At 54.2% G+C, this 23,706-nt stretch overlaps 1 protein-coding gene across 3 annotated transcripts in view; it reads left to right on the top strand.

Moving 5' to 3' along the window:
• Lmx1b (LIM homeobox transcription factor 1 beta) overlaps positions 1–20,596 on the top strand; it is a 75,838-nt gene extending 55,242 nt beyond the window's left edge. The window contains exons 3-8 of one of the 3 annotated variants that reach the window (XM_021156075.1): positions 15,881–16,113; positions 17,795–17,976; positions 18,160–18,237; positions 18,385–18,451; positions 19,909–20,052; positions 20,341–20,596. In XM_021156075.1, coding sequence (XP_021011734.1) covers positions 15,881–16,113; positions 17,795–17,976; positions 18,160–18,237; positions 18,385–18,451; positions 19,909–20,052; positions 20,341–20,498 — 862 coding nt within the window. In that variant the 3' untranslated portion in view covers positions 20,499–20,596. Of the gene's footprint in view, positions 1–15,880; positions 16,114–17,794; positions 17,977–18,159; positions 18,238–18,384; positions 18,477–19,897; positions 20,074–20,340 lie in introns of all 3 variants that reach the window. The other 2 variants (XM_021156074.1, XM_021156073.1) reach the window with 2 other exon arrangements.
• Positions 20,597–23,706: the final 3,110 nt, after the last annotated feature.

Here is a 23,706-nt window from a genome sequence, read left to right as displayed (position 1 = left end):
GTTAGGGATGGAAAGCCAGGGGCCCAAGAATTTACAATCCGTTACTTGAGAGGTGTCCTGCCTCCCCCTCACCCAACCCAGGCCTTAGCAGGCACTGCATGTGCTGTAAAGATGTCACACTGGGTAGGGGCACTGAGGAGCCATCGGAGCCTGGCCTTGGGGAGAGGATGTGTTCCCTAGGCTGCACATGTCCCTGCTAAGGATGTCTTAACCGGAGCTCATGAGAGCCCTGGTAAGTGGGGGCATCCCTCCCCATGGCCCAGTTGTTCTGAGGTTCACAGACCCAATGCAACTTGGTGAAACGAGGCATCTCTAGCTGCTGGCCTGTGCTGCCTGGTGCTGGGACCTGACACATGCATGAGTCAGGGGCTCTTTGTTCTTCCCCCACAATGTGCCCACCTTGCTGCTCCTCCTCCTCTTCCTCTCCCTCCTCCTCCTAGTGTGAGTGTGTACATTCGTGCATGTATGTGCCTGTGCTTGTGGTGTGCCTATGAATGCCAAAAGAGGGTGCTAGCTCGCCTGGAGCTGGAGGTCAAGGCAATTGTGAGTCACTTAACACGGGTGTCAGGAACCAAATTCCAGTCCTCAGCATCGCCCCCCTCCAGCCTGCCTCGCCGCTTCTGTGGGGCACTGTGCTGTAGCTCTTGGGGTTTGGCACAGACATACTGCCTCTCTGAGCCTTGGTTAGTCCCTTGCCTTCTGCAGTGGGAGTGAGATACCCAGGCTCTGGGCAGGAGGTAGGAGCGGAGCTGAGCAGGTGTGGAGCCATGGTTTATTAGGATCCTCACCGCCAATGCCTGGGAGAACTCACAGAGTGCACTGGGGAGCCACCAGCAGAGGGAGACGGGGCACCTGACACTGCAGGCCTGGGAACTTGGAGAGGTGGGGAGCAGCTCACACTAAGGAGGAGGATCAGTCCTGGGAGCCCTGCGAGAAGGAGGTGATGGAAAGGTGTGATGGGAGGGGGCTTCCTGAGTCCTCAACAGAAGTGAATGGTAGCCAGTGCCATTTACTTCAATGGGAGCTGGTCAGAGAGCCATACGGGGAAAGGGAGGGGGAGCTGGGATGCCTCTTGGGTGTCTGAGATGCTTCCCCAAGTTTCTGCTCTGAGAGCACAGTTTAGTGTTGTTTCTTGGCTCCCGGGTGACAGTGAGGACGCCTGAGCTAGACCAGTCAGTACTAGCCCTAATAGCCAGGACCTCCAGTTCAGAGCAAAGACACTCAGCATTATGAACCACCAAACCTTCAGCACAAACCCCAGGGAGACTGCATGGAAATGCCCGTGTGTGTGTGTGTGTGTGTGTGTGTGTGTGTGTGTGTGTGCGCGCGCGCGCGCGCGTGTGGTGGGGGCAGGAGCTGAGTAAATAGCACTGCCCTGTCCCCTCTGTGGCTGTGGCCAGGTACACAGGCCTGTTTGGACAGCTGCCTTGTCTGTCTGTCTGTTTGGGAGATGTTAGCTGATAGATGGGGGTGGGCTGGCTGTTAACCCCTGGCTGCCTGCAAGGCCTTCATGCTTCCTGCCTCTGTCCAGAGGACAAGGCAGCTGCTGGGTGGCCCTGACTGCCCCTATCCCAGCTCCTCTCACGCAGCCCCCACTCAGCTCTGAGTCATAGGCAGAGGGAGGGGGGCTACAGGGTGCTGACAGCCTATCCCAGTCCACCCCTGAGCCAGGGACAGAAAAAAAAATATCGACCAGGGCCAAGTGCTCCTCTGTCAATCCAAATTCCCCTCTTGCCCCCCCCCCAGGGGGGATAGAGAACTCTGAGCAAGAAAGACAGCCATTGCCAGACTCCCTCAGCTCAGCCTGTAATAGAGATGAGGGTCAGCAGTAGAGCTTGGGACACTGTGGGGGGAACAGGCTCACCCCACCTCCTCCTGTGGAGCCTGTGTGCCCTGAAATGAGATGAATGCTATACCCGATACCCTGTGCCCCTTTCTTAGCGATGGGGTGGGGGCGGGGCGCCCTACATCCATTCCCGAGCCCAGGGCTCACCCACTCTCCATTGCTCTCTCCTAAACCACCACCTCCCACTCCAGTACCCCCCAGCCTGAAGCTGCTCCGCCTCCTGCCTCCCGCCCTCCACCTCCCTCAGGACTCCCAAGGCAACTCTTAGAGGACTCCAGCTAAGAGCCAACGTGATCTTTTAAAAATGTAAATCACTCAAGCCACTCCCCATTTAAAACCCTTCAATGGCTTCCTATGGTTCTTGAGATTAAGACAAAATCCTTTAAATGGCCCGCAAGGCCATCCACGGGGTGCGGGTTAAGTAAATCAGGGTTTGAGCCTACCCTGAAGGGCCTGGCAGCTGGAAGTCAGGTGCTCTGGGGAGCAGTGGTTGTGTGTGTGTGTGTGTGAGAGAGAGAAATAGGGAGAGAGAGAGAGAGAGAGAAAGAGAGAGAGAGAGAGAGAGAGAGAGAGAGAGTGCCAACCAGCCCTCATTAGGAAAGGCCAAGCTTGTGGGGGTGGGGGAGGGTCACCTATTTCATTTTCAGGAAGGAGACCCCAGCCAAGGCACAAGTTGCCTCTGGGAAGGGTACCAGAAAACTTGGGATAGAATGGAAGAGGTGGCTGCCTTTTGGACATTTCGGTAGTAAATCATGGCAGGCATTACCCAAACATAAGTGCAGTTGTTTGTGAAGTCTGTAAGACCCACCCCTCGGCTGGCTCCTGCTCTGCCACGCTCCTCAGGTTCCAGTTGTCCCTCCCCTTCAGCTTTTCTTTCTAGGTCAAGCCGGTCGGTTGTGCCTCTGGGTCTTTGCACACACTGCAGCCTTCCCTCAGACCCTCTCCTCCAAACTCGGCAGGGGGTGGAGAGCTTCTCTGACCGCCTCTCCCTGGAGGGGCTGGACCTGGACCTGTGGTGCCTGACTTTGAATTTGCCTGTTCCATTTCTTGGGGGGCCACCCACCTGGGCAGAGCACACGCCTGTCTCTTTTTACACAGCTGTTCTCAGGGATCCTGGAGCACCAACCTCGTGCCTGCACACAATAAGGGATGGGTGAGGGGAGAGAGAGGAGGCCTGAGAATTTCTTCCCACAGGCGTTGGGAGATGTCCACAAGGGCTTAGAAGGGCGAGAAATTTTTCGCCAGACTCGTTAAAAGGGAAGGTGTTCTCAGAGGGCGCTGCAAAGCGTCAAGGCTGGGCGCTGGATCTCCATAGTAACCTGTCTGCCAAACTCTTGTCTCCCACGCCCAAACTGCGTGCCTTGGGCAAGTTACCTCCCTCCTCTATGCCTCAGTTTGCCCCTCATCAAAATGGGGGTATTGGCAAGGACCTCTCTGAGTTGCTAGGGGACCGAGCCCCGGATCCCAATCGAAAGCGTACACACGCACATTCGGTGCTAAACGTTAGGGGGGCACTGCTGCGGGCGCAGGGAAAGGGTTAAAGCTAGGCGCTTTTTAATTGTCAAATGACTGCGGGCGATTAGCGCTGGCAGCTTCCTCAATAATCGCTCTTCTCTGTACCTGCTGGGAGCTTAATTAAAAAACAAAGAGGCTCAATTTAAAGGCCATTACTATGCTAATGCAGCCGGGCGGGCGGTGATTAAGCGGCTCTAGCGGGCAGCGGGCGGCTGGGGCGGGGCGTGGGGCGATCAGTTACCCACTAAACGGGCCAACCGGAGAGGGGTGTCCCCAGGAGTGGCCTTGTTTGCCCTGCCCAGCAGGGGTATCAGGCTTAACCTTCGATAGCCACCCCCAGCCTTCAGGAGAGAGAGCCCACCGGCTTTTGAGAGGTCTAACCCTCATGCCTACAAGCCTGTAGAATCACTCTCAGCCCACCCACTCCTGTGCCCACGTCTCAGAATCCTGTTGAGGGGGTCATCTTGGAGACTTGTTCTACCCACCTAACTGTGGGTAACTGTGTCACCCCAAAAAGGCATACCAAGAGCTACCCTCAGGCTCCCATATCTCTGGCACCTCTTTCTTTCCCATCCCTCCCTTACCACCTTCTCAGCCCAGAGAACAGTGTGGTGCCAGTCTCTAGGCTAGCCTGGGTCAGGCCCTGGCTTTGTAAGGAGTAAGGCACCCTACCTTTCTAGAGGTGATCCTGGGACCTTTGAAAGATTTCCTGTGTGGCTGAGCGCTCCAGGCTGGACAGGTTTCATCACTGTGGCATTTGGTAGGATCTTGATAAATGCTTCCCAATGTGCCAGAGCAGGGTCAGAGACAATGTGCACAAAAAAATGTGTGGTGGGGAAGAGCCTTGGGCCAGATCTCATGGTAGCTGGGATGCCTGGGCTAAGAAAGCTTGTGCTGTGTCTATGGCTACACAAGAGAAGTCTGGGGCAGAAAGTAAGCGAAGAGAAGCAACCAGACTCGCCTGTGGAGAAAAGAGCTGTTCAACTCTATGCCTTCAGGGCCCTTTGGAGGGCCTCAGACCTACTCAGTAAGGGACCAGACTCAGAAACAAGTCACAGGAACCTGGGGCGTGGACCAAGAAGAGGAGGTAGTGCTGGGTTCCCAAAGGACAAGAAGTAACTCACGTAGGTTCTGGGGACACTTGCAGTCTACATAAGATAACCCCGCCCGCGTCTTGGTCCCTGGGTGGGTGTTTTCATTGGCTGCCTGGTAAGATCTGTGAAAACAAACGTCAGTGATTTAGTTGGCAGCATTGAGAAACACCCTCCTGAGCCTAGGGGAGATTTACCTTGGTAAATAAAAAAAAGTCAGTATGAAGTACAGCTGCCGGCAGGGAGGCTGAGCAGGTTTAATGTGTTGCCACTGGCCGTCAGCAAGGCTGGAGGTGGGCACAAACCCTGCAGCAGAGCTAGCACTCTTTAAAAACGTCGGTGAAAAAAAAATCATTTATCTCAATAAAAATTATTTTAGTAAAGCAAAACAATGAAAGGGGGAAAAGTTATAAATTATTTAACTATACTAGAAAGAAAATTGATCAAAAACTTAAATTGCCTTAATGGAGTTTCTTCTAGGACACGCTTGCTCAAAGGAAGTTTCTCAATGTTGATAGAACCCTAATTAAACCCTGCTACAGCCGGGTGTGGTGGCGCACGCCTTTAGTCCCAGCACTCGGGAGGCAGAGGCAGGCGGATTTCTGAGTTCGAGGCCAGCCTGGTCTACAAAGTGAGTTCCAGGACAGCCAGTGCTATACAGAGAAACCCTGTCTCGAAAAAACCAAAAATAAATAAATAAATAAATAAATAAAAAATAAACCCTGCTATAGTTTACATACAAAGAAGGCAAAATCTTTGGGGGGTGAGAATGGTGGATCACAATACCAGTTTGGGGCAGTGCTCTACCCCACAGTAGTGTCTGGACCCATCCCTTTGAATGCCTTGCTGCTGTTCCTTCTACTTAGGACAGCCTGTGGATTCTATTCCCATTTGGTCCTTGTCACCAGGCACAGCAATTGGCCATTGGTAAATGTTAACACCTCACATTGCGGTGAAAGGTTGGGTTGAATGAATAGGCAGTCTGCATGGGTGAGTGGATGGCTGGGGTGATGGGCAGGTATGGAGTAAACTGGATGGATGGATGGATGGATGGATGTGTGGATAGATGGTAGATGGATGGACAGATTGATAGGTTAATGGGTGGATAAATGATGGGTGGGTGAATGCATAGGTAGATGGATGAATATTATGAATAAAGGTGGATGGGTGGGAAGGTGGGTAGGTGAATGGGAGAGAGGATGGATGCATAGCTTGTGAGGTAACTGTTTGAGTGGCTGCATGTGTCCTTGTATGGGACAAAAGGATGCGCTTCACCTTCAGCTATTGCGCACTGGGCCTGGGGCCTTGCTCTCTGACATTCGTTCTTACCAACCTGCTCCAATCTACTGCACTGTCCCCTCAGCCTTACAAATAGCCTGCATATTCCTCATTCATGCCTTTGCTTCTCCAGCTGCTCCCTCCTGGTATGACCTCTCTGCTTGTCTGTCTCTACATAGACTGCAACTCTCAAGTCAGCCCCTCTACACCTGTAGAGGCCAGCAGACAACTCTATGGAGTTGGTCCCCTCCTCCCATCTTTATGTCAGTTCCAGGGATTGAACTCAGGTCCTCAGATTGTGCAGCAAGCACCTGTACCCATTACACCATCTTGCCTTTCCTCTTCTGAAATATTTCTTTAAATATCTGAGACAGGAACTCACTGTATGGCACTGGCTAACCTGGAACCCACTATGTAGCTAGGCTGGCTTTGAACTTGTCCTCAATTACAGACGAGGGTCACCATCCCCAGCTCTCCCAAGGTCTTTGAAGCCACAAACAGGTGTTCCCTGCTGCCAGCCAACGCTGCCTTCTACCTGACTGTGTATATACCTCCTCGGGTTCTGCCATAATCCCACAGCCCTTCCTGGACACATGGCTCTGGACCCAGCCCACTTTGGCCATGGAGGACCCCAAGACAAAGCTGGTGGCTCTACATCTCCTCTTCTACCTGGGCTATGGGGACCACACAGCCCTTCATGTCCTTAGCACCTGCAGTCTAGGTCTATGGACCTGGCTACTCTGAACTTAGAGTGAGACAAAGTTATCACTAGATGGACAAGAGGAAAGACACCAAGGGCTTCTAGAACAAGGACCCCACAGTAAGGCCAGGAGAGCATCAGCCTGACGTCTTCTCTAACCATTTCCTTCTTCTGTAACAAGGCTGGACATGCCTCTAGTTAGAGGAACAATCCATGTGCAAAGAATGCTTGGGGCCTGGTCTGTAGGAAACACTCAATAAATCTTAGAGTGTAGTAGTAAGAGTACTAAGGTCTGTTGGATCCAGAGACAGGAGCTGGTGACCTTAGTGAAGGTGGGGGAGGGGAAGGGACCTGGCTCTGCTCCTAGGGCTGGGGTGCACAGCAGGAGGAAAGGAAGGGGCAGTCCAAAGCCTGTCTCACAGGCACTCATCAATGTGGTGAGTGAAGGCAAGCCTGTCTATGTAGTTTAGGATAAACTATTGATCTCCCTGCCGCTACCTCCCAAGAGATGGGATTGTGATCGTGTGCTACTATGCCTGCCTTTATATGGTGCTGGGGATCAAACCCAGGGCTTCTTGTATGTTAGAAGGCAGACTCTCTATCACCCAAGTTACACTAGTCCTGGGGACCCAGACAAGAACCTATAGCCATGCTTTTCAAACAATGACAAAGCCCTTAGCCTGGTTCCTCACATCCTAAGGCTCTTCTGCCTGGACCAGCATCCTGAGATGGACCACAGGGCTTCGAGGGAAGGTGCTCAGATGGAGAGGGGCAGGCACTGACCCACTTTCCCTCTGTCCTGGACTTTGTCTGTCCCTGACTATTGCCCAGGAAGGTGTGGTTTCAGAGCAGTGTCCACCCCACTCCATGATGTGTTCCTCTGAAGATGGAAAGCAAACTGGCAGGTGGGAGGCCACATAGTACAAGCTCATTCTGTAGGGCTACATACAGTGCCCATGTGTGTGAATGTATGTTTGTGCTCAGGCCCATAACTCTGTCTGTCTAAGCTTCCCCAGAGCTTCAGGTGGCAGGTGCTGACTGCCCTGGGCACATCCTGTCCAGAGCCAAGGCCCCAGTCTCTCCTGCATCTCAGCTTTCCTTTCTAATGGCTTCTCCCCACCACTGTTGAGAGGCTCAGACCCTGCCTGTTCTCTGGCATCCTCCCCTTCAGAAGGTTCCTACTTCAGGATGTCTTCCCTGATCGAACCTAGCAGGAGCTAGCCTCACCTTTGCCGAGGTTACTTGGCTGATGCCCCCAAGCCTGTCTGCCTCTCATCCATCATACATGGCTGCCAGAGAGAGCCAGTTAAGATACCAGCCCAGGGGGCCAACGAGATGGCTTAATGGGTAAAGGTGGTTTCTACCAAGATAGTGATCTGAGTTCAGTTCCCAGAGCCCACATGGTAGAAGGAGAGAATTGACTCAGACAGTTGTCGCTCCTCCCTCCCAACCCCCCAACCCCCCCTTTAATCCCAGCACTTGGGAGGTAGAGGCAGAGGCAGAGGCAGGTGGATTTCTGCATTTGAGACCAGCCTGGTCTACAGAGTGAGTTCCAGGACAGCCCGGGCTACACAGAGAAACCCTGTCTCAAAATACCAAAACAACCAAAAAACCCTTTAATTGCTACTCATTACTTCAAAGCCTTCCCAGGACACATAATCAGCCCTCCCCAAGTTCTGCCTACACCCGGGTCCCCCCCCCCCCACTCACCTGCTCCAGCCACAGTGCCCTGTGTCACTTCCTGGCACACCATGTGCTCTCTGACCTCAGGGCCTTTACAGTGCTGTTCCCACAGCTGGATCCCCTTCCCTAGATGCCATGATGTATAGAGCAGCCCGCCTCTGACTGCTCCTCTAAAACTGCAGCCCTCTGGACTCTCCGTCACCGCCTGTGTCACCTTATTTTCTCCTTTTGTACCTTGTGTGTGTGATGGTCTGTTTGCTCAGATAGACACACTGTTCTCACCTTAAAATGTCCCCTCTGATGTGAGAATGGATGTTGAGGTGGGATCTGGGTGGGCTGTCCCTTCTGCTCCCAGATCCGTCCCCATTCAGTGCCTGACGTGGAAAAGGTACCAGAGTCCGTGGGATCTCTGAATGTGTGCAGACAGTACCTCAGGCTCCAAGCTAGACTGGTCCCTGCCTGCCTGTGGCGTGTGACCTCCAGCCCTGGCTAGGGCCTCCCCACTGTGCCCCGGAGGTGGATCAAAGAGCTAAGAGAAGCCCCCGGGGCCGCCCTCATGCAGGCTGGGCAGGCGGCGGGTCAGCAAGGCCCTGCCAAGCCCTGGCAGGCCAGGAGGTACCACAACCGGCAGCCAGCAAGCATGGCCAGCCACGCAGCACATTCCAGCCGCCTGATTGACGCGCACTCCGGGCCTGCCTGCGGCTCCTGCCGCATCAAAGCAGATGTTTGCAGCTGGTTTGAGTTGGATCCCATCAACAGGCCCCTTTTTGTCTCCAAATAAAAAACAGCTAAGCCAGGAATGATAAGGATGCACAGACACATGGGGGAGATGTCAGTAAGTCGCAGTGATGGGCTGAATCTACAATCCCTGCCACCCCTACTGTCCAGGGCCCTGTCCTCAGGCTTGGGATACCTACCTCATAGGGTACCACAGCCTCTACTGTAAGAAGCTCACACCACACCACACCACACCACACCACACCACACCACACCACACCACAAGGAGCTCTTATTATTCTGATCCCATCAATGGAACCTGGGGTCCTACTACCACCTGGGTGTCGTCGGAGAAGAGGCTACCACACCTACTACATGGGCATCCAGCCTCCATTTTCTAACAGGGAACCAGGGCCTCAGGTCCCTAAATCAGGAAGCTAGCAGGGCAAAGCTGGGATTCACCAACTTCCTAAGCCTGTGCTGTGTCCCCACCCCTAGGAGCCTCCTGACATTGTTCCCCACATTTGGCCATCCCACCTTCCTGTGGTGAACACAACCTGGCAGATCACCTGCCACACTGTGGCCATCTCTATGGGACCAAGCAGCCTGGCTCTATGCGCAGACATCCTCAGAGCTGGCTTCCAGGACAATGATGGATGAAGCCAAGGAGGTCGAGCGGTGAGCACAGAGAGCCACCAGGCCAGTGGCACCCATTCATGTGGTCTCCATTGGGCGACGAGTCCAGCAGTGGTGTCCAGGAGCTCTGGGGTTTACCTATGGGTGGGTTTATAGGAAGCATCTGCCTCAGCTACCCTGGTCCAGCTAGAGTGACATTCTGGCAGACCTCTAGACAAAGAGAGACAGGCAAATAGACTCGTAAGTCGTGGAGGGGGCCAGAGAGAACAATTCTGTTTATTTTGTTAGTTAGGCGGGTTTTTCATTTTTTTATTTTTATTTTTTAATTAATTAATTAATTTATTGAGACAGGATTCCTCTGTGTAGCCCTGGCTGTCCTGGAACTCACTTTGTAGACCAGACTAGTCTTGAACTCACAGAGATCTGACCAATTGCCTCCCGAGTGCTGGGAATAAAGGCGTGTGCCACCATGCCTGGCACTTAGCCATATTGCTAGAGCCTCTTAAAGAAACATAATTTTTTTTTCACTCAATCTGGATGCAATTTCATTTTTCACAAGGTTGTTCATCCATTCGGCAAACACTAATAATCTCACTGTCAGAAGGGGGGTGGGGCTGAGTTAGACCTGAGTCAATCCCTAATCAGTAGAGACCTTGGACACGTAGATAGTGGCTGAGATTCTGCATCAGGGAAGCCTTCCTGGAGAAGGAGATCTTGAAAGATGGGCACTCTAGAAGCAGAAGGAAGAGTGAGAGACAACAAGCCTTGGAAGCAGATGGGAATTGCTGTTTCAGAAACAGCAGTAAACATGGCAGCTAGTGATAGGCCCGGGTACGGCTTTAGGGCCACGATTTGGTCTTGAACTTTTGAGATTATCATGTGCTCTCAAGTGTTCTAAACCAAACTGAAGTCTGATTTGACTGACAGTGCGTCAGTTTTTTATCACTGTCACAAAATCCCCAAGGTATCAACTTCTTTTGTTTTTAAGATTTATTTATTTATTTATTTATTTATTTATTTATTTAATGTATGTGAGTACACTGTAGCTGTCTTCAGACACACCAGAAGAGGGCATCAGATCCCATTACAGATGGTTGTTCTACTTCATGTGGTTGCTGGGAACGGAATTTTTTAGGACCTCTGCTCACTTTGGTCAACCCCGCTCGCTCCGGTTGGCCCCGCTCACTCAGTCCCTGCTCGCTCTAGCCCAAAGATTTGTTTATTATCATACATAAGTACACTGTAGCTGACTTCAGACATACCAGAAGAGGACGTCAGATCTCATTACGGATGGTTGTGAGCCACCATGTGGTTGCTGGGATTTGAACTCAGGACCTTCAGAAGAGCAGTCAGTGCTATTACCCGCTAAGCCATCTCATCAGCTCCCCAGTATCCTTTTCAAGGCTACAGCCCAAGGACCTAACCTTTCCCCAGGCCCCACCTTCCAAAGAAACACCACCTGCTAATCGTGCCTCAGGCGAACCACATATGCAAATGTCTTCGTGAGACATTTTCTCTTCCAACTACAGTAGGAAGTAAAACTAAGGTCTTGAGTGTCCTAAACCTTGATTCCAAATCTGTTGAGAAATGCCATGTCCAAAGGGGAGGAGTGTGGTGGTTACAAGGCCCAAGAGGCTCAGACTCACCATTGGAGCTGCCTTGTCTAGGGGCTGAGGGAGGTCCCACTCAGAGCCACACATGTGGCATAGAAGTTATCATCAGAGCCCAATGAAGGGCCCCACAAACCGTAAAGCTCACTGGTGGGGCATGCATAGGCTGTACAGCGAGGGGGAGGAAGGGAGCTTCCACCCAATGAGAATGCTACATCAGGGCTGGGAATCTTGGGGGGACAATAGCAGCAAGCACGGTCCCCATTTACCCATCCAACCCCAGGAGTCTTGCCCCAGCCTGTTCCATCTGTCAGTGTCCCCTTAAAACACATGAAGTCACTGAGGCAAATGGCTAAGTGCAGGATGCCAGGGCCAGCTGGGGTGAGGACATCTCAGGGAAGTCAAGTGTGTGTGCTGCTGAAGAACCATGCTCCATGTCTGCTCCTCAGTGCTCACTGGCTAGGAAGTTAGTCAGTCTTGTGACCCATATTCAAATCCTCTGCAAAATACTGCATTTTCAGACTTTTTATTTAAATTAGTCTCTTATGAGTTTAATAAATTGTGCTTCAGACAAACCAAATGAATTGCTGCTGAAGACAGGTTCTCACAGCCTGGGGAGACCCTTCAGAGAGGGAAGACCTCACAAAAGACTGTTCTACACGGTGATTGTTGGAAGACGGACGTGCAGATAGAGTGGTGTTCTATTTGGTTTTTATTTATTTTATTCTTATTTTTAGAATGGGTCTCATGTATCCTGAGCTGGCCTCTAAGTCACTGTATGGTCAGGGATGGCTTTACTGATCTGTCTCCTGGGTGTTGAGATTACACATGTAGGTCACCACATCTGATTTTATGTGATGCTGGGAATCAAACCCAGCTTCCTGCATGCTTAGCCCTCAGTTTGGTTTGTAAAGAACCCAGACCCATCGAGAACAGGAAGAATCATGGGGTGTGATGTGGACTGGGCCTCCTGGAAACTCATAACCTTGCGGGCAGAGACACAGGCTCAGCAACCAGAGACAAGGCTGGCTGAATGTACAGAGTCAGAGCAAGACAAGTGTCTGCCTCTGCCCCTCAGGTCTGTGAGGATTTAGAGAGATGGTGCAGGTGGGCGTCCACCAAGCCTTCTTAGTGTTCAGAGCTGCCCTGAGATAGATGGTCTCTGAGTCAAGAGAGCAGGGCCCTTTGGGGCACGTGAGAGCAAGAGGGTCTGACCAGAGCCTGGGCGTTCTGCAAGGCATGCTGGCACTTGTGCACACAGCTAGTGTCAGGAACCTGCTCCCAGAAGTCATGGAGGCTCCAATAAACATGGACCACAAAGGCATGGTGAGCAGAGCAGACAGTGCAGGGCAGAGAGGGCATGTGGAAGTGGGAGGCCCCTGGACCAGCATAGTAACCAGCAACACAGGGGCCTAACCCTCCCTGTTCCTCTGCAATTAGCTGGGAACAGGCTCCTCGTCCCCCTTTTCAAAACGGAGTTCTTCTGTGTAGCCCTGGCTGTCCTGGAACTAGATCTTTAGACCAGGCTATCCTTGAACTCAGAGATCTGCCTGCATCTGCCTCTCAAGTCCTGGGATGGGATCAAAGGCATGTGCTTTTGCAGCTGCCTGGCTTTTTTGTTTTGTTTTGTTTTGTTTGATACAGGGTCTCATATAGCCCAGGGTGGCTGGCCCTGAACTCTGCATAACCAGAGATGACCTTTGACTTCTACATTTTTTTAAGTTACTGTATGTGTATCATGGGAGGGCATACATGGGGAATTGAACAGGGGTTCAGACTTGTGCAGCAAGCCCCAGTGAGCCATATCACTGGCCCCGACTTTGAACCTTTGATCCTCCTGCCTCTACCTCCACAGTGCTGAGATAACAAGTGTTTGCTTCAGTGCCAGGTTTAACATGGTGTGGGAGATGGAACCCAGGTCTTCATGCGTGCTAGGCAAGCACTCTACCCGCTGAGCTCCATTCGGCCAGCCTGAGTGTTCCTATGTAGTTGAAGGAGAACTGGAGGTTGGAGGCTAAACATCCTGTCCAAAGCCACATAGTGAGGTGGATGTGGAGCTAGAGGATAGGGCATTCAACCAGGACGAGTGAAGACCTAGGTCTGTATCTTGAAGTTGTGGAGCCAAGGTGTGCCCCAGCCCTGTCTGCTTGCAGCTTTAAGCTGATAGCTTCTGCCTTCCATGCTGAGATGCAGGCTTCAGCGCTGAGCCCATTACACACAAAGCAAGCTGAGGCTCGGAGAGGGGAATTGCTTTATGAAGCTTCTGAGCCTGCATGATGGCAATGCCCTGCCTGTGGTTGGCCTGCTTCTCCTTGGCTCTCTGTGGCTTCTGTTTCCAGCCTTGTGCCCATGATGAGAGAGAGAGAGAGAGAGAGAGAGAGAGAGAGAGAGAGAGAGAGAGAGGAGGATTGAGAGGAGGGAACCCCCACTTACTACACAGGCACACGCACCCGTGAGTAGCTCTCACTCCATCCCTGCATGGTAGACAAAGCCTGCCCCATAATTGGGAGTGAGTATTTCATACGTGCCCCCCGATGTTTTATTGGGCGGAGAGATGCTTGGAGACCGAACGGAAGACACATTCCGTTTATAAAGTGCACGCCGTTTGTTTTATTTCCCGGGCTCTTGCAATCTAGATAACAGATGACACCCCGAGTGGCTGTGCTGCTTGGAAATGGCTGCTGGAGCCTTTGGAGGGGTATTAATAATAGATTGTGTTGATGAGCATGGAGAAAGTCGCAATCCACCCCCTGCTGCCAAGGCATTAGTGCGGCTGTTGAATGCAGGAGCACCAGCTTTGTGGCACAGTCACTGAATGCAGGTCNCCCCCCCCCCGCCCCCCAGCGCACGCCTGGCTTGCTACCTCCTGCAGCCTAGGGAGCTCTTGCTTCTTGGAGCCCCGCAAGATGTGCTGACTCTGGCCTGGGACCTGGCCAGTGCCCATCCATTTAGACCCCTGCAGCCCTTACTGGGCACCTTGGTCAATATGGAGTGGTAGTAAGGGGCAGGCATCCGCCTCTAAATAGAAATCCACGGCCAGACAAGTTCCCAGGAGCCTCTGCCTACCTAAGGTTGCCAATGGGGGAGGTTAGACCCCCACCTCCACCCCATGAATTAAAACCACTCAGCCTGTACCTTTCTTGCAACACCACAAGCTGGTGTGGACCTAGAGGATACTCACTTGCCTCAAGCACCTGGGTTGACCTTCAGTCCCATACCAAGACTTTGCACGACAAAATGCAGAGTTCCCCTGAGAACTAGAAGGAGCCATAACCTGCCTTGAGGTATCCCCAGTAGAGTTGGGACCCCTCGGAGAACTACGTGGTGACTTCTTGCTGATTCACATGTTCAATGTCATCAAATCCTCAGGAAGGTCCTCTGGCTTCCTCATTTTGCAACAGAGCAACCTGAGGCAATAAGGAAACTCAGAGGTAGGTAGAGAAGACACTTCCCTTACACCTCAGCATCATCAAGGAAGCCTCTGGGAAGGCTTCCCAGAGGAGGTGGTGTTGGACTTGGGTGTTGCAGGTTGAATAGGAGTCTGCCAGACTGAATAGAGGTGGGTACTGGGCTTGCCCCCACACTCAGTGCTCTGGGCAGTGCCAGGGCAGTAATCAGAACCCAAGGAATCGCTGTCCACTGTGAAACAGCATTTTGTTGTGGGCAGTGCTGATAGCAGCCCCAGGAAAGGAGGCAGGGTGTGAGCCTGGCTTTTACAGCTGTCCCTGCTCCAGAACCGATTAGCAGAGAATTGCAGCTGTAATCTGTGCCCGTGATGGCGGGCCATAAAGAGGGATGGGATGCGCGGTGCTCCCAAGGTGGCGCCCGCAGACGTGGCCCGGGGATGCAGGGAATGAAAAATGGTTTTAATTCCCTCCCAGCAGCAATAATTTGATTCTTCATAAATTTTTCCATCAAAGTGTTGTTGAAGCTGAGTTCCCACAGAGCAGGCATGTGACAGGGTGTGGGGTGTGGGCAGGAGCGGTCAGCAGAACAGCAGGACCCTGAAGGGTAAGGCAGCCAGGGGCACAGAGACCCTATCCTGGCTGGCTTCTTGGATCAGACAGAGTCAGCCCACACTGGGAAATGTTTGCTACATCGAACACACTCTGAGTACGAACTCCTATTGCACGTCCACTTCCTCATCCCTAAAATGGGGCCAGGTCTCTCTGGTCTCATGGGACATAGCCAGATCAGGTGACATGCACGTGTAACGTGCTTGCTGAGTACAGCAGCTACCCGTGTTCCAGCAAGCTGTGTCCATGCTGAAATAAAGGGACAAGAAGGTGGCACCAGGCCATGCGTCTGGAGGCCACTGTGAGAGTACCCTGGAGACGTCATGGCTGTTTCAGAGATTACAGCTGGGAAGGAGGAGGCGGTGGAATAGGATGTTTTATGGGCACTGAGGAACTAAGGTTGAGTGTGGAGCAGGAAAGAACAAGATAAACGAGCATTTTAGAAAGAGTCGTCTGTGTCCTGTGTTGAAGCACAGGTGCGAGAGGGTTGAAGGGTTTGAGAATCTGGGGACCCAGGGAAGGGAAAAGGGCCTAGGCTAGAGGGCAGAGCAAAATTAGGATGTTTGGCTATGGGGGTGAGGGAGGCTAGTAGTCAGAGGCTGACCCTGCACACTGCCCCCTAGTGGCTTCCATGCCTGAGCAGGAAGACCCACCAAAGAGGGGCACCTCATGCCCACCTTGGCTCCCCTTGGGACCGGCAGAAGAAGAGGGTGCATCCCTGTCCCCAACCCCGTCTGTCAGGGTGGCAGAGGGAGATGCCCAGCCCGTGCCTCCTCTGTGCCCCGCAGGCTCTTCGCGGCAAAGTGCAGCGGCTGCATGGAGAAGATCGCCCCTACCGAGTTCGTCATGCGGGCGCTCGAGTGTGTGTACCACTTGGGCTGTTTCTGCTGCTGTGTGTGCGAGAGGCAACTGCGCAAGGGGGACGAGTTCGTGCTCAAGGAGGGCCAGCTGCTGTGCAAGGGTGACTATGAGAAGGAGAAAGACCTGCTCAGCTCCGTGAGCCCGGATGAGTCTGACTCTGGTGAGCCGAGGCTGGGATGGCTGCAGGACGTGGCACAGTGGGGTGCTGGAGCGCAGGGGGCGGGGCTTCTGAGATCCACAGACCTGTATGTCCGTGCAATGGCCAGCCAGCATCAAGGTGTCACATCCAATGTCACATCCACCCTATCACTTATCTGGGTGCCAGCCCCGAGGTACACACAACTGTGTATCACACACATACCCAGGGTCATAAAGACACTACCTCGTGTGCCTGTACTTAAGGTCATGTACTTACACATCCAAACACGCAAAGCCCCTCCTGTGCACACACACATGCCTCTGCACCTGACCAGCACACTCATGGGACACACATGCATGACTACATACACACGCACATGTGCTATACCCATGCATATGCTTGCTCTCTAGCAAGAGCCTGAAGACTTGTCACTCCTGAGACTTGGACAGGGAACATGTCAAGATGGCTGGCCTGTCTCTGGAGGTACCCTAGGCCCACAGGCATGTCCTCTGTCCACGTGGGGAGTGTCTGAAGTTGCCAGGGCTCCAATGTTTGGGCTTCAGTGTGACAGAGTCCTTGTGTATCTGCTGCTGGCCAGCCCTAGGCTAGTCCCTGTGATAGCATCCCTGTGGGCACCTGCACTCCCATGGAAGGGAAGGCCACTGGCCCAGCTTACAGACATTGTAAGGCCACAGTCCTCCATGGGGCTAACCTCCAAAGAAAGTGAGGCTAGGGAGGGGACAAGTTCCAGTGTTGGGTGTCAGAAGTCATGGTTGTTAGGAGGCTTGGCTATGTTCCTAGGTCTCTAAGGCCCAAACTCCTGGGGTCATCTTAGTGGTGTTGTGTGCATGGCTGGATGCACATGCTACTTCATGCCACATGTGTCTTGGTATGGAAGTGTTCCTGCCTGTGGGTATAGGCCTCTGTGAGCCTGCAATAGTAAACATCTCTAAGTAACAGTAAAGGTGTGTGCACCCATCAGCGAATCCACTGTGTGTGTGTACACATGCCTGCATGTCCTGGTCCTAAGTACCTCCTGTGAGGATGCCTGGTCCCTGTGTCCCTGGAAGCCTCAAGAAAGAAGGCTCCATCCATTCCTCTCTTTCACCCTGTCCCCAGCTAGCATGACACTCAGAGGCCAGCAGGAGAAGGTGGCTTTCAAACAGGCTGAGGTGGGGAAGCCCAGGGCCAGCCTGGGCCATAGTTGCCATCTGTCTATTGCAGGAGGCTGCTGGCCTTCAGAGTCACACAAGAGCAGATCTGCCCATGTGTGTGGGCTCCAGAACGCTGCAAGTGCTCTAGTGTGTGCCTCTTGCTTATTGTGGCTCTGTTCCTCCTCCTCAACCCACTGCTATCACCAGGGGGCAGAAGTGTCTCTCCCAGCCCTCACCCCAAGCCTTGTGCACAGCCATGCATGTGCACCAGGGTACTAGGTCATGGTCTTCCTGAGTGTGTGTGTGTGTGTGTGTGTGTGTGTGTGTGTGTGTGTGTGTGCCTGTGAATGCTATCAAGGAACTTGTGGATCAGCAGGGTTAGACCAGCCTGGGACCCCCGAATGAGGAAGTCATTATATGTTGGGGTCATGGGACATGGTGAAGAAGGATCTATGGGCCTAGGGAAGGCTCTCCATTCTCCTGAGGACATTAGGAGCCATAATTGTCAGGTAAGCTCCAACTGACAGGCTCGCTTGTGTCCTCCACAGTGAAGAGTGAGGATGAAGATGGAGACATGAAGCCGGCCAAGGGGCAGGGCAGCCAGAGTAAGGGCAGTGGAGATGACGGCAAAGACCCGAGAAGGCCCAAACGGCCCCGAACCATCCTCACCACACAGCAGCGAAGAGCTTTCAAGGCATCCTTTGAGGTCTCCTCCAAGCCCTGTCGGAAGGTGAGGGGTTCTGAGTGGGGCAGTCTGGGGCCAACACCCCCTTTTGCTTATTGTGGGTCTGTTCCTCCCCCCTGACCCACTGCTATCACCAGGGGCAGGAATGTTCCTCCCACCCCTCACCCCAACTGCCACCTTCCACTGCCATCTACACAGACCTGACTTGTCTCCCTCTCTCCGGGTCAGGTCCGAGAGACACTGGCAGCAGAGACAGGCCTCAGCGTGCGTGTGGTCCAGGTCTGGTTTCAGAACCAAAGAGCAAAGGTGAGAGGTCACGACTAATCCAGTGCTCCAGGGCAGACCTGGGAGACGGGGATGGGCAGGAGACAGGGAAGGGTCCAGATGTGGGAAGGAGGCAGAGCCTTGCGTTGGGACGGGGACTGAGTGGGCGTCTGGACTGTTCCTCTGCAGATGAAGAAGCTGGCCCGGAGACACCAGCAACAACAGGAGCAGCAGAACTCCCAGCGGCTGGGCCAAGGTGAGCCTCAGGGACACGGGGGGGGGGGGGGGGGGAGATGGGGGGGGACACAAAGGCCATAGTGGAAGAGATGTCAGGGTGTATAAAGTCACTGTTCGGTGTGGCCAGGCTCTTCCCCCACCTCCTAACCCCCTGTCTCCCTCAGTTCATGGACTCCCACCAGAACAGGACAGTCAGGCATGCCTCATGAGAAAACTGAGGGCTGGGGACATTAACCACCTCTGGGAACACCACACTACCACGGGGCAAAGCTGCCCTATGGATAGGGCTCCAACCTGCACTGTTAGCAGTGTCATGTACTGGCTGCTCACTCATCCTGTAAAAGCACCTCAGAGAAGCTGGGATGGAGGGGGAAGCCTCCCCCCCCGGGGGGTGGGGGTGGGGCTGCCACTAGGAATAAGGGCTGATCCATTGAGCATCATGGGGCCCCCAGAGCTGGACTTCACAGAAATTTGTTTCAGCACCAACATCTTGGACCAGGGCTGCACAGGGCCGTGGAGGCTTTGAAGTTATGGAGAGAGGGGGTGCAGAGACTCCAGAGACTGCTAGTGAAGAGGTAGTGGGAGGTCCCTGGGAAGGCGCCAGGCACCTACAGGCAGCTCTGCCACTTAGGGTTGGAGCCAGGCCAGCATCCCAGCCTGGACTTAGAGATCTACTGACAGTGTTCCAAAGCCCCGTATTTCTTGTTTTCCCTTAAAGGCCCTCCTGGGGCCACAGTCTTCTGCCTCCAGTCACCAGGCAGCCTGTATTTGTTCTTGGAGAAAAACATGCCTCATTCTCTAGTGTCCCCGGCTCCCTCCTAGATGCCACCAGGAACCCTCCCTGCTCACCAGAGCCCATTTGGTGCTACCACACTACCCATGACCCCTCTGACCCCCACTTCACCATCTGGGGAGTGGTTGTCCCTTACCCATTCTGCCTTCCCTGCAGAGACCTTGACAGGGTCCCCAGAACCTCCCCCATTTCTTCTTCCCCCAAACACAGCCCATTGCTGCCTATCCATCCTATCACTGTTTGCCCTTTCTGGCTGCCTCACTCCGCGATGGTCTGGAGGCAGCTGCTGGACTTTCCAGTCTCACCTGGAAGGCCATCCTCTCCCTACCTGTTGTAACCCTTCCTGCCGGTTCTTTGGGTCCTGCTGGGATAAGGGGCTTCTCCTCCAGGAAGCCCTCCTGGACTTGGGGTCTGCCTTAGTGCTCCCACGTGGTGAGCTGAGGTGCATGGCTACTGCCAGCATGGCCTGCCATCTCTCTAGCTAGCACAGCTCTGGCAGATGAAGCAGGTGGAAGAAAGGGTAAATGGGAAGTCTCTGGGGAAGAAATGTCGGGAGCAGGGCAGAGCACAGGAAAACCTGGAGCTAGATGGGAGGGGTGTCCTAGGGACCAGGGGGATTTCTGCAGGGACTCCCAGAACAGGGTAGGACAGGACCTGTTGGTGAAGGCATTCACTGTCCTCAGAGGTTCTGTCAAGCCGCATGGAGGGCATGATGGCCTCCTACACGCCGCTGGCCCCTCCGCAGCAGCAGATCGTGGCCATGGAGCAGAGCCCCTACGGAAGCAGCGACCCCTTCCAACAGGGCCTCACGCCGCCCCAAATGCCAGGTGACCACATGAACCCCTATGGTAAGCTGCCCCACCCCCCATCCGCCCCAGCACTGCCCTCTGTCCCTGCCTAGCCAGGCAGACAGAGGCTATGACAGTCCTTGCTGTCCAGAGCCAAGGCCCAGGGCAGCTCACCCAGCACTGCCAGCCTGCCTCCCCCTGACGGGAAGCTAGCCCTAGCCAGTTGGCCTGCCCACAACCCCTGGCCATGGAGCCTGTAGGGCTGCCAGGACCCCCCTGGAGCCCTGAGTCACACCCAGCTCCTGATGTCCCTTCTATATCCCACAGGGAACGACTCCATCTTCCACGATATCGATAGTGATACCTCCCTCACCAGCCTCAGCGACTGCTTCCTCGGCTCTTCCGACGTGGGCTCCCTGCAGGCCCGCGTGGGGAACCCCATTGACCGGCTCTACTCCATGCAGAGCTCCTACTTTGCCTCCTGAGAGCCAGCCGGGCCGCATGGACGCTTGGGCCTGGGCCTAGGGTGGAGCCACAGGCCTCTGCAGCCAGCCGGCCCCCCAGCCCACCACCCGCTCAGACTACAGACAGCCATACGGTGCCCTCCCCTCGGCCAGCCAGACCTGGCTCAAGTGCCCACCGGGCACAGCCAGGCAAGGCAGATGGGTGCAGCATGGGCAGGGACTGTGTCCTGCCCACAGAGACCTTGTGCCCCCTGGGGACCCAGAGCTCTTGGACAGTCACTTGCCTCCCAGTCCTTTGACTTCATCACTACCTTCCCCGTCCCCGCCTCTTTTTTGGGGAAGCTTAAATTTGTTCGTTCGTTCTTTTCTTTCTTTTTTTTTTTAAACATTCTGTTTCCAGCCAACCTCCATTGTCCCTGCAAGGCCAGCCCTGGGACAGTGCCTGGTACCCGAGAAACAGTTATACGGGTGTCCTGCGCTGGAGACCACTTCCCCTTCTGGTTAGCGCAGGGGATGGTTTCTGGGTCCTGGGAGGCCCAGGGTCACTGTTCCCAGCCCTAGGCCGGAGCACAGGAGAGGAGGGATGTGGACAAAGCCCAGAGAGATCCAAAGGGACAGAGATGCGCACGTAAAGCCACACACATCTGTAGGCACACCCGTGCAAGCATGCATATATACACCTGGTGCACACGCACACAGAGATGGAAGAGCTGCCATTCCTTTTCAGAAGCAGCGGCGAGGTCAGCGAGCAGGGCCGGCCTGCCTCTAAGAGCAATTGGAGAGGGAGGAAGGACGTAGGCCTGAGGTGTGAGCAGACAGACCTGGGTGGATCCCAGGCTCTGTACAGGTCATGACTGCCAGGGCAGGAGGGTAGTCACAAACCTACAGGTCCCAGGGCAGAGCTGGAGTCCAGAGAACCCAGTATACACAGACCACAGCAGACACTCCAGACGGAGAGGACCTCAAGAGTGTGACCCTTGGTACCATCCGATACTTAACTCCCTCGGTCCTTCTTCTTACCCAGGGCCAGCCATGGCCAGCTGCCCTCCTTGTGGGCTCCCCTGACCCTCAATCTCCTCTTGCCTGTCAGCTGAGGCTGTCCGCTGGCAGGGCTCCTGACCTTAGCCAGCTCGCACTCAACAAGGCCAGCACCTTCTCTGCTCTTGGCACCTTAGCTCTGCTGATGCGGCTTAGGTCTCATGACTTTGGAGCCCCATCCTTGTTCCATAATGACCCCCCTCCCCGGGGCCTCACACAGGCACAGTGACAAGCCACAACTCCTTCAATATGTGTGATTGGGATGCTGACTGCCTAGAGCCCATGGAAGACCACCGCTTGTACCTGGTTGCCTTTTCTTTTGTTGGCTCAGTCAGCTTGGGGCGTTACTCTGAAGATACTGTATCCGTTCCCTCTGTCTCAGCTGCATCAAGTCAGCCCTGTGGGGCTCACCACAGCATCCTTGCACAGTTATAGGCCACCAGCATTTCAGCCTCCTGAGTCACCCCCAGCCCCCAGTCTCCTGGACTCTTCCTGCCTGAAGCTGAAGCAGCCGTGGGTCTTTCCTTGTCACACCCCCCCACCCCCCAACCTCTGGCAGGCACTGTGTTCCAGGCCAGAAGCCCAGGAGAAGGCTGCCATTCATTTAACGCAGACTCCTAGCCACCCCTCACCCACCAACCCACCCATCCTGATGTCTGCCGAGCTCTAGCTATGAGCACGGCAGGATGAGTATCTCTCTGTCGCCCGCCACTTTGGGCTCCTGTGCCTGGTTAGTTAAGCTGTGTGGGTTAATTTCCTGTCTCTGGGGAGACCTCAGACCCCCCTAACCCCACCCAGATGTCACAATATGGAGTCAGCAGGGAAGAGCAGCCAGCACTGCCCTCCCGTGTCCCCCATTTTATCACTATCCTCCATGCTGAAGGTGTGGTCCTGAGCCAGCTGCTTGAGTGGCTTGCCCTTGCCTCCTCTGGCACAGGCCCCTGGCTGAATGGTACAGTGCATACTCCGGGCAGACCCAGGGTAGATAGGAGCTCCAGGAGCCCAGGCCTACTCTCATCCACTTTTTAAGTTGGGAGATGCAATCCAGTAGACTGTGTCGCTGCTGAGAAACCTGAGACAGGAGAAGAGCTGGGATGTGCTCAAGGCTTCACAGCAACGTAGTGACAGAGCCACAGATGAGGAGAGGACATTAGGTCTGGTCCTATCTCTGTCTCACATATGCACCCACCACCACCACCAGGGACCAATGCATTCTCACCACACCTGCTGACCCCAAGGGTCCTCCAAACCGAGTCCAGCCCTGGCCTCTGCTGTTGCCATGCTGGTGTCCCCAAGCCAGAAGATGTTATCACTTCTAAGTTGCCAGAGGAGAGTCCCCCAGCCACCACACCGGAGATGCCCTGGCAGCCACTCTCAGGATTCTTTCACCATAGCTGTGGCCTGCTGCCCTGCTGAGACAATATGGCAGCCCTGGGCTGCTGCAGGGACAAGGGCTTCTGTCCTGTGAGAAGAGACAGCCTTTGATCCTGCCCAGACCTTGTTAGATAGCACATTCAGGTTTCTGGAGCTGAGGCTGGAAGAAGGCAGTGGTGGAGGGTTGGAGGTGGGGGTGTGGGGCTAGCCTGCAGCCTGAAGGGGCAGAGGAATATGGGAGAATGAGGTAGAAATTGAGAGATGGGTAGGGGGTTCAGAGAAAATCCAAGTTCCACCTCCTGGCTGGGGGTGTGGCATGTTGAGGCTCAGGCAGAGAGGAAGGAGCCTGTCCAGGTGTCACACAGGAGTGACAAGAACCTGAGCTTTGTCCCAGCTAGGGTCCTATCTGTAGATTCATTCCATGAGGCTTCCCTTCGCTCTGCTGTCCTCAGAGATTCAGAAGAGGCCCCACACACAGACACTGTACCAGGTGTGAGAGTCAGACCAAGGGGTGGCACAGACAGCCTGCTGTTATGGAGGCTTCCTTGGTGGCAGGTGGACATTGAGAAACTGCCCTTACATGAGAGACCCAGCTCAGGGGCAGCCCTCCTCATTTAGGGACATCCCTTTGAAGTGAGACCACCTCCCTGTCTGTCTGATTGTCCCCCCCCCTGCTCAGCAGGGGAAGATGGACTCAGAGCTCTGGGCACCCCTAGGACCAGGGGGACGCTGCAGCCCAGGGCTGACCGATGCGTGGAAGGGGCCAGCACACTCACACACGTGCGCACACACTCACACCCGAAACAAGGAGGCTCAC

The sequence above is a fragment of the Mus caroli genome, chromosome 2, assembly GCF_900094665.2.
Source record: "Mus caroli chromosome 2, CAROLI_EIJ_v1.1, whole genome shotgun sequence".
NCBI classification, from domain to species: Eukaryota; Metazoa; Chordata; class Mammalia; order Rodentia; family Muridae; genus Mus; species Mus caroli.
Note: the sequence above shows the minus strand (reverse complement) of the source record. Positions and strands in the feature narration are given on the sequence as shown.